At 47.6% G+C, this 10,755-nt stretch overlaps 1 protein-coding gene across 2 annotated transcripts in view; it reads right to left on the bottom strand.

Annotated features, from left to right (window-relative positions):
- Positions 1-207: 207 nt before the first annotated feature.
- LOC141918926 (transitional endoplasmic reticulum ATPase-like) overlaps positions 208-10,755 on the bottom strand; it is a 28,201-nt gene continuing 17,653 nt past the window's right edge. Inside the window, exons 10-17 of one of the 2 annotated variants that reach the window (XM_074813865.1) lie at positions 9,661-9,773; positions 8,922-9,086; positions 8,686-8,808; positions 4,901-5,113; positions 3,283-3,591; positions 1,649-1,804; positions 1,139-1,293; positions 208-709 (exon numbers count right to left, since the gene is read on the bottom strand). In XM_074813865.1, the coding sequence (XP_074669966.1) occupies positions 604-709; positions 1,139-1,293; positions 1,649-1,804; positions 3,283-3,591; positions 4,901-5,113; positions 8,686-8,808; positions 8,922-9,086; positions 9,661-9,773 (1,340 nt within the window). In that variant the 3' untranslated portion in view covers positions 208-603. Of the gene's footprint in view, positions 710-1,138; positions 1,294-1,648; positions 1,805-2,427; positions 2,777-3,282; positions 3,592-4,900; positions 5,114-8,685; positions 8,809-8,921; positions 9,087-9,660; positions 9,774-10,755 lie in introns of those variants that run through there. The other variant, XM_074813866.1, reaches the window with a different exon arrangement.

Below are 10,755 nucleotides of genomic sequence, written 5' to 3'. Positions count from 1 at the left end.
AGGCTCTCTTACTTGGTGCTTCCTGCCAAATTAGGGCAGGGGAGAGAGACTGCCAAACCAGTTTCTTCTGTTAACTTGGGCTAAGAGGCATAAGAATGAAGAGCAACCTCAAATGCACCAGAGAAGCACGCATACAGATGGGCTCCACCAGACTGAGGAGTGCTCAGATAGCATGCGAGACACAGGGCTTACAGAGACAGCACAAGCTCCACTGCATCAGTCCCACACAAAGGAATTGCCAGGGCCTGGCTAGAATGTTGTGGGATTTTTAATAATTTTTTTTATTATTATTTTTGTGGGATTTTTTTTTTTTTTTATACAGGCTAGCATTGTACTCTTTGCTAAAGCTGCTGATTCTGCCACAAACTAGAACAGAAATTTCTCAGAAGTTAAGTTGGTTCCCCTCCTTGTTAATTCACTGTCTGCCTCCCAACTGAACATCGGTCTGGATTTGTGTTTGCAGAAAACATTCCCCATACAAAGTCTGACGTGCAGCTACACTGTTCTGACTGAGAAATGAAGAAGCCAAGAGTCCATTGAACATTGGATTTTTTCCTGTACAATGTGGCCTGATGTGGAGTTTGGTCCACAGAGGACAGCGAGTTAACCGTAGAGATCATCGTCATTGTCTTCACTGTACACGTTGCCCCCGCTGCCACCTCCTGGGCCTTGGCTCGGACCAGCACTGCCCTGGTTACCTGATGGGAACCTGCATGCAGTGATGCAGAAGGGGAGAGAAGAGATGCTGTTCAAAAGCCTCCTCGCACCTCAGTATAATCCCCTCCCTCCATGCCAACACTCTGGTGCCAAGTAGGACAGGCAGGAGAAATGGGATGAAGCCTTACAGCAGGTCACGCAAAAGGCTTATACAGCTGCTGGATGTCACTTGTGTTAAAGAAAAAGGGTCGATGGTCTTCAGGAGCACTAGCAGAACAGCCACAACCGACCTGGGGGAGCAGCCACAACCGACCTGGGGGAGCAGCCACACACTCAGCTGGCTACCGTAAGTGCTGAGGAGAATGGGAAAATGCAGTGGAAGAGGGAATTTGTTACCCAGAATCCAGCAGAAAGCTGCCTCGGTGCTCTGTTCTGGGGCTGCCTGAGCCACGCTGCCCTCCCCCCACTCCCCTATGGTTACCTGAAACTGCCAAAGCCACGGCTCTGTTGTAGAGTCTGTGCAAACATCTCATATTTCCTGATGTCGTTGTCACTGACAGAGCGGCGAGCAAAGCGCATGGCTTCCTCAAAGTGATCCCTGCGTATCTCAGGAACTGGGTCATCTTCCTCCACTTCCTGCAGCAGGACAGAGGGCCCAGATGAGCTGTGTGCCCAAGCTCCACAGCCCAACAGCCACCCACAGTCTCCTTCTAGGCCAGGATGCTCCAACACCTGCCAAAGTAGGGGCTGGAGAGGGACACTGTTGCAGACCGGGTCACAGCCACAGCAGGAGCCTTCTGAGCAATGCTGACAATGAGGCACCCCAAGAGGGCCTTGCCCTTCTACAAGATGAGAGCAAAGTGTTCCATGCTCCATGCTGAAAGCCCATCCCCATCTGAGGATTATGGAGAGGAATGCATCCTGCTTCACCCACAGGCAGAGATGGGCTGCCTGTCTCATGAGCAGGGAAAGCTCAGAGTGCCCCACTCACCATGGCAGAAGGGTTGGTCTGCCTCTCACGTTCTCGCCTGATCTCACTCTCAATGGACTCACGGATGGCCAGTTTGCAAGCACGCTGACAAATTTCTGTCAAGTCGGCCCCCGAAAAGCCATTGGTCATCTTAGCTAGGAAATCCAGGTCAACATCCTAGTGAAAAACAACAAAAAAACCAAACAAACCACATAAACAAGAGAGGCCTGTCCTTTACACCTTACACCTTCAGGTGACAAAGAGGTGTCTTTAGATCCCATGGTATCAAGGTGCGCTGCCTTAACTTTGGCCAATTTTGAAAAAGATGAGCTGTTAAGGTTCTTGTTTTTGGGAAAAGTTAGCCACATACAAAGGCAGGCCACACTCCCCACACACCCAGCAAGACCCTGCAAAGCAGCTGTAAATCATAGAATGGTTTGGATTGGAAGGGACCTTAAAAATCATCTTGTTCCAACCCCCCCCTTTCACTAGCCCAGGTTACCCAAAGCCCTGTCCAACCTGGCCTTGAACACTTCCAGGGAGGGGGCAGCCACAGCTTCTCTGGGCAACCTGTGCCAGGGTCTCACCACCCTCACAGGGAAGAATTTCTTCCTTATATCTAATCTAAATCTACCCTCTCTCAGGTTAAAACCGTTACCCCTCATCCTATCCCTACACTCCCTGATAAAGAGTCCCTCCCCATCTTTCCTGTAGCCCCCTTTAAGTACTGGAAGGCCACTGTAAGGTCTCCCTGGAGCCATCTCTTCTCCAGGCTGAACACTCCCAACTGTCCTCATAAGGGAGGTGCTCCAGCCCCCCGATCATCTTCGTGGTCTCCTCTGGACCTGCAGGTCCATGTCCTTCTGATGTTGGGGGGCCCCCAGAGCTAGACAGTACTTCAGGAAGGGTCTCATGAGAGCAGAGGGGGAGAATGCCTCTGCACTGTTCACCCTCAAGAAGAGGCATGTTGACTTGTGGATTTAGGATATGACTTGCTCAGGTCTCAGCATTAGGAGTCAAATGAAACACTGTCAGACTGGAAATGGAGATGGGGCACAGGCAGACCAAGACAACCAACCTCCTCCTCCTTCCCCTCAACTGAGGGAGTAGTACTGCAACCTCCTTTGAAGCTTTCCTTCTCAACAGCACCTGAAAAGGTAAGCTTGGTATAAAATAGCTTGAGCTCTCACTTGACATCTGCTTTTCTCTGATTAATTATCAGTTGCATTATTGCCTGCTCCCCAGGCAAGGGACATAGCTCTTACCTATGATAGAGTTCAGCAACAATTAACTGCAATAGATCCTCTTCAATTTCTATTTCCCACCCCCCTGTTTTCTACATTTACTTTTCTTTCAGAGTACAAGAATCTTTTCCATCTTGCCATAACAAGATTTCCTCTTCCCACACCGAGGGCAGAACTCTACTATGTGACAAAGACCTGCTGTGCTTACACACCAACACCTAGCTTCATTGATACCTAGTCTCAGAGCTCAATCCTTCCCCTACCTCTTCATTTCCATCCTTCAGGGACTGAAGGTTTCCCAGCTCTACTGCATGGAGCAGTCACCAGCCCTCTGCTCTATCCCCAGCTTGTGAGGAACACATGCAGCACACAGCAAACTCAAGTCAGACACAGTCAGGGCACAGATTCTACCTTGGCAACTGGTGATTTCCTCAAGTTGGCCTTAAGAATAGCAACCCGGGACTTCTCATCAGGCAGAGGGATATAGATGAGTTGATCCAGGCGGCCAGGGCGCAAGATGGCTGGGTCAATGATGTCTGGCCTGTTGGTGGCACCGATGATGAAGACATTTTTTTTGGTGGACATGCCATCCATTTCTGTCAGGATCTGGTTGATGACACGGTCTGCAGCACCACCACCATCTCCAATATTCCCACCTCGAGCCTTTGCAATGGAGTCCAGCTCATCAAAGAAAAGCACACAAGGGGCTGCTTGGCGGGCCTGCAAAAAGCAAACGGGAACAATTACTCCATGTTAATACCACCAGGTGAGGAACACACTGATTTTACACTAAGCCTACCCTACAATTAAAGCAGCTCACAGGAGTACCAGAGCACTGCTGTCACAAGGAAAGCTTGGAGGAGCTGCTCCAGAACAGTCTCCTGCCACACAAACCCTCAATTAAATTCTCCTGAACAACAAACTGTGTTTCCCTAAAGCTAGAAGCATTGTGAACCAAGCAGAAGGGTAGTAACTCCAATGCCTAGAGGGAAAGCTGAAGCCAGTTTGCCTGAACCAGAACTCTCCCTGCAAGATCTGGGGACATCAAATGGTTATTTACGCACTCAAGTAATCAGTAGGCAAGATATATCAAATGGAAGGGGGAAATCCAATCACTGTCTTTCAGCTACCTAATGGATAGTTATAGGGAAAAGGGAGCCAGATCCTTTTTTGAAATACACAGTGAAAGGATGAAAGACCACAGGTACAAATGGCTGCAAAGAAAATTCCAGTTCGAAATAAGGAAAAAAAAAGATTCCTCACAACAAGATAGCTCAAACACTAGCACAAAGCCCAGAGCAGTCAGGGAGTCTCCATCCTTAGCACATGTTCAGAACACAAGGCACTGAGCAACCTGATTGAATTTCCAAGTTATCTGCCTGCTCCTGACAAACAGTTGGACCAGATGGCCTCTTGAGGTTCCCTCTCAACCTAAATTTTCTTCTCTCACTCTCCTTCCAACTTTGCTCTTTCAACACCTTCCCTGACCACAGGAGTGAGGATTCCCAAGATAATCCATGCAGATACCTCCTGGGACAGGAGGTCACACTATCTATGGGGGAACTGGGCAGCAGGAGTGAGCTCCTTTCTATATATTGCAGGACAAGAATAGAATAGAATCTTTCAGTTGGAAGAAACATACAACGATCATCTAGTCCAACTGCAGAAGAACAGCCCATAGCATATTTTTTAAAATCTGTAGGTGATGGCTAATGAGGTGTCAAAGTAATTTTTCAAGGATGCAGAGAATATCTATGCCATCCTAATGCTAGCTTCACTGATAAGACACTGGGGCATTAATCACCCCGTAACAACAGATACAAATTGCAGTAAGAGAAAACCATTTAAATAGCTATGTTGCCAAGGAGAATTAATTCCCTAACATTGGGAAAGCAGCCTCTGCTCTCAAAGCAAGTGGGGAAAACACAAACACACAAACAAGAACCAGGCCAGTAAGACAGATGCAGTGAAGACAATGCTTTGGGTGTATCTCAGCACAAACAGCACAGGGAGTAGAACATACACTTACCTTGTCAAAGATCTCACGCACATTGGCTTCAGACTCGCCAAACCACATGGTGAGCAATTCTGGCCCCTTGATGGAAATGAAGTTTGCCTGGCATTCATTGGCAATAGCTTTGGCCAACAGTGTCTTACCACAACCAGGTGGCCCATAGAACAGAACCCCTTTCGAAGGGGTCATGCCAAATTTCAGGAACTTGTCTGGGTGCTCCACAGGATACTGAAGGAGAACAACACAAACAAATATTCTATAGGCATTCAGGAGAAATCTCACAATTGCTTGCCCTTGTTCTTGTGGGAGACTTTAACTTCCCAGACATCTGCTGGAAATACAACACAGCAGAGCAGGACCAGTCCCGGAGATTCCTGGAATGTGTGAGAGATATCTTCCTGACACAGCTGGTGAGAGAACTGACCAGAGAAGGTGCCCTGCTGGATCTCCTCTTTGTGAGCAGAGAAAGACTGGTGGATGATGTGGCGGTCGGAGGACGACTAGGGCACAGCGATCATGAAATAATAGAGTTCTCTATTCTTAGAGAGGCCAGGAGAGGGCTAAGCAGAACTGACATCCTGGACTTCCAAAGGGCTGACTTTGTCTTGTTTAGGCACCTGCTTGACAGGATCCCTTGGGAGACAGTCCTGAAGGGTATAGGGGTCTAGGAAGGCTGGGCACTCTTTAAGAAGGAAGTGTTAATGGCTCAGGAGCAGGCAGTCCCCAGGTGCTGTAAGAGAAGCCAGCGACAGAGAAGACCACCCTGGCTGAACAGGGAGCTTTGGCTGCAACTCAGGGAGAAAAGGAGAGTTTATAGCCTTTGGAAGAAGGGGCTAGCCACTCACAGTGATTACAAAGAGGCTGTGAGGCTATGCAGGGTGGAAATCAGGAGGTCTAAAGCCCAGCTGGAAATTAATCTGGCTTCAGCAATCAAGGACAACAAGAAATGTTTCTATAAGTACATCAACAGCAAAAGAAAGACCAGGGAGAGTCTCCATCCCCTGCTGGATGCGGGAGGAAACATGGTAACAAGTGATGAGGAGAAGGCTGAGGTGCTTAATGCCTTCTTTGCCTCAGTCTTTAATAACAAGACTAGTTGTATTGAGGGAATCCAGCCTCCTCAGCCAGAGGACAGAGACTGGGAGAACGACCCCCCCTGCAATCCAGGAGGAGACAGGCAGTGACCTACTGCATCACATAGACACACACAAGTCTATGGGACCAGACGGGATACACCCGAGGGTGCTGAAGGAGCTGGCTGGGTGCTCGCCAAGCCGCGTTCCATCATTTACCAGCAGTCCTGGCTGACCGGGGAGGTCCCGACAGATTGGAAACTGGCTAATGTGACGCCCATCTATAAGAAGGGTCGGAAGGATGATCCGGGAAATTACAGGCCTGTCAGCTTGACGTCGGTGCCCGGGAAGCTGATGGAGCAGCTCATCCAGAGTACCATCACACAGCACATGCAGGACAACCAGATGATCAGGCCCAGTCAGCATGGGTTTATGAAAGGCAGGTCCTGCTTGACAAACCTGATCTCCTTCTACGACAGGGCCACCTGCTTATTGGATGAGGGAAAGGCTGTGGATGTTGTCTACCTTGACTTCAGTAAGGCCTTTGACACCGTTTCCCACAGCATTCTCCTGGTGAAACTGGCTGCTCGAGGCTTGGATGGGCACACGCTTTGCTGGGTAAAAAACTGTTTGGATGGCCGGGCCCAAAGAGTGGTGGTGAATGGAATTAAATCTGGTTGGTGGCCGGTCACGAGTGGTGTCCCCCAGGGCTCGGTTTTGGGGCCACTCCTGTTTAACATCTTTATTGATGATCTAGATGAGGGGATCGAGTGCACCCTCAGTAAGTTTGCAGACGACACCAAGTTGGGTGGGAGTGTTGATCTGCTCGAGGGTAGGGAGGCTCTGCAGAGAGACCTGGCCAGGCTGGAGCGATGGGCTGAGGCCAACTGGAGGAGTTTCAATAAGGCCAAATGCCGGGTGCTGCACTTGGGCCACAACAACCCCCAGCAGCGCTACAGGCTTGGGGAGGAGTGGCTGGAGAGCTGCCAGTCAGAGAGGGACCTGGGGGTGTTGATTGACAGCCGGCTGAACAGGAGCCAGCAGTGTGCCCAGGTGGCCAAGAAGGCCAATGGCATCCTGGCCTGTATCAGAAATAGCGTGGCCAGCAGGGACAGGGAAGGGATCTTACCCCTGTACTCGGCACTGGTGAGGCCGCACCTCGATGACTGTGTTCAGTTTTGGGCCCCTCACTACAAAAAGGACATTGAATGACTCGAGCGTGTCCAGAGAAGGGCAACGAAGCTGGTGCAGGGTCTGGAGCACATGTCGTACGAGGAGCGGCTGAGGGAACTGGGGATGTTTAGTCTGGAGAAGAGGAGGCTGAGGGGAGACCTCACCGCCTGCTACAACTACCTGAAAGGAGGGTGCAGAGAGCTGGGGATGAGTCTCTAACCAAATAACAAGTGATAGGACAAGAGGGAATGGCCTCAAGTTGCGCCAGGGAAGGTTTAGACTGGATATTAGGAAGTATTTCTTTCCAGAAGGGGTTGTTAGGCAGTGGAATGGGCTGCCCAGGGAGGTGGTGGAGTCCCCATCCCTGGAGGTGTTTAAGAGTCGGGTTGACCCAGCGCTGAGGGATATGGTGGAGTTGAGAATGGTCAGTGTTAGGTTAATGGTTGGACTAGATGATCTTCAAGGTCTTTTCCAACCTAGATGATTCTGTAAACGAAAACCTCTCATGATGAGCCAGAACAGGTCTGTACCTTAGAATCACAGAATGGTTTGGGTTGAAAGGGATCTTCAAAGATCATCTAGTCTAACCTCCCTGCCATGGACAGGGACATCTTTCACTAGATGAGTTTTGTTTCTGCTCCTACCAGAAACACTACCCGAGATTTCTAGTGGGTTAAACACAAGATTCTGTCTGCTCAGTACCACTGGAGTTTTTAAATGGGACTGGTGTGAAAAGCACCACAGCTAAATTGTAAAGCTGCTTTAAACAGTCTATTTTCACTTAAGTACCAGTTCAGGTAATTTTCCAGCACACTTAACCCCAGCTTCACTCTGCCCTGCAGAAGCAAAATGGAACAGCTCATTATCCGACTTATTTGCTCTACCCTCCAGAGACAGGCAAGATGTCTGATGTGAGCATTTATCCTCTGCAACAAGGTCAGAGATAAGCAATGATTTTAACACCAGAAAATTAGATTCTTTTGTTCAGACAGGCTGTTTCTACAGTGCCAACTGAAAACAGGGACATATCAAACCCAAACCACCCCAACACAGGCAGGCACCAGAAATTTCCACAGACCATTTGTGACTTTGTTCCAGCCTCTCCTTTCATAGAAGGCTTCACAATCACTTCTCACCTGTCCCCATGCTAATGCTGATGGAAAGCCCTTCAGAGGCTCTCTGTATCAGAATCTTCATCCACTGTCTAGCATATAAAGCTTCCACGTAAGAGGATTCTCAGCAGTGGTCCCACTGCTGGTCTCCACTGAAGAGAAGCAGAACTGCTGCTGTTTCTGCATGTAGCAAAACACCCACCCAAGATGTCACTGTAGACTCAGCTAAGGAAAGCCTGATGCTGCTTCCCAGCACCTTCCTCTCCCTAAGTTCATTAAGATGCAACAGCATGGTATTTTCAGTCCATTACAAGAAAATGCCATAAAAATTCTGTATTTACCCTGTTCACAGCCCAAACAGGAATGTGAAGAGGTTCTGGATTTCATTATTATAATTATTTTTCAAGCTGACTAGGTAAAAAAATCTGTTGGAAACCTTTACCTGTACAAGTTCCTGAAGTTCTCTCTTTACATCTTCTAGACCACCAATATCTTCCCAGGTAACTTGTGGCACTTCCACCACAGTCTCCCGAAGAGCAGAGGGGTTGCTCTGGCTCAGAGCCCACTATCATTAGAAGAAGCAGCAGCATTATATGAATTCTAACATATTATGTTCACTTGCTTCAGATAAGCAATTAGACTTTGCACCCAAAAGAAAGAGGGGCACTCCTGCATTACCCTGAAGTCATCCATGGTCACAGCCAGCGAGTTCATCACTTCAGCATCAATGGTTTCATCTTCCAGGTCTATAAGGTCCATCTTCTTTCTGATAGCCTGAAGAGCAGCTTCTGAGCAAAGAGCAGCCAAGTCAGCACCAACATGGCCATGGGTCTCGTTTGCCACCTGAAAGCAGAGCACTGACTATGACTCACAGGGATACAAGCAAGCACTCTGCAAGGGCAACGCATACTCTGGTCACTTACTCAGAGGTGCAACAAAACTCTGGAGGACAGGAACATCGGTGCTCTGCTGCAAATTCAAGACAAGTGCTATCACATATTTAACAGGCAAAGGCACTGCTGTTCCACCTCCTACTTGAGATCAAATCTGCAAGTGTAATTCAGATGGTGTGCAGAAAGATAACCCTAAGGACTGCAGTTCTTCATTCAGGACAGAGATTACAGTAACCATCTAGTATCACCACAGTATTCACCCAGCTCTGAGCACACTGATTCAGGCTTGCTTTATTTTTAAAGAGAATGCCACAGCAAACAAACCTAGGAGGACAGTGGCAAGGCACTTCCAGACTGGACTGATACACATTTGTTTCACTTAGCCATGCCATTCTTCACTAGTGAGTGAGGATTTTTGGTCACTGGTAAACTAGTTAGAAGGAAGCCCAGAGATCACACATTCGCCCAGTTTCATATTGTCCTAAACGAGCAGAGACAAGCTTTCCTAATAGCATGCTACTCACCTGTTCCAGATCCACATCATCAGCCAGTTTCATATTTTTTGTGTGAATCTGCAGGATCTCCAGGCGCCCGGTGGCATCTGGGATACCAATATCTACCTCTCTGTCAAAACGACCTGGGGAGTACAAAACATATGTTGACCTGCTGATTCTGCAAACTAAAGAAGCTGCAGTTGCTGCCTTCCTCTGACAGAGGAACATGATGACAAGCCACAAACACATACAATTTCAGAAAATGCCAGAGCTTTGGGTTTCTCTGCAGCATCTATCAGCACAGTAGCAGTGTCAGATCAGAGAAGGAGGAAAGGCTTTATCCATTTAGGGAAAGTGAGACTCCTGTATTAACTAGAGTTCAAGATTATATAAACACAGAGGATTTCTGTTTTTTCTAAGCCTCATTTATAGGAAAATATGCTTCCCCTAACCAACATACCATGAGACATTTTTGTTTATTCCTACCTTTGTGTCCTCAGCACAGGAGTCCACAAATACCGAAAGATTTAATTTTTCAGAATTTTCATAGCAGTACCCTAGTGGTGAAAAAACATGAACTGCCCCAATATCTAGGGAGGCAGGAAACCTACGTATTACTGCAATATTAACTAAGGTATGTACACCTATCATTTTCCTCTAGCCACAGCTGTGCATTCAAATGCCTCACTACACATTTAAGAGGCCTTTTTTTCCTGCAAACTTGACTTTACCAACTGGTCATACAACAGAAATTCATTCACACTGCAAAGTTTTGAAAATCTGAATCTCAGAAACTACCAGATTTCTCATCAATAAAAGAGAAATTGGACAATTCAGAGCCTTCTGCAACCTGAGGCATGAACAACCCCTTAAGCATTTAGTCCTGAAATAGCTTCACCTAATTGATGAAATGAAAAAGCATGCTACCTTCTAAGTATTTCATTATTTCTACAAGTTCTAACCTAATAAAGCACAGAAAATGATACAAAAGGTTGGAAGCCTAGAAATACATTTCAGACAAGTAGCTGGAGACAAGTCAATAGTTTGTAGCACACAGAAGATGTGTAATATTAATTTCTGCTCAATCTTTCCAAGGACCCTGAAGTATAGCCCACAACAAAGTAT

Source organism: Strix aluco, unplaced genomic scaffold, assembly GCF_031877795.1.
Source record: "Strix aluco isolate bStrAlu1 unplaced genomic scaffold, bStrAlu1.hap1 HAP1_SCAFFOLD_49, whole genome shotgun sequence".
In the NCBI taxonomy this organism is placed as follows: Eukaryota; Metazoa; Chordata; class Aves; order Strigiformes; family Strigidae; genus Strix; species Strix aluco.
Note: the sequence above shows the minus strand (reverse complement) of the source record. Positions and strands in the feature narration are given on the sequence as shown.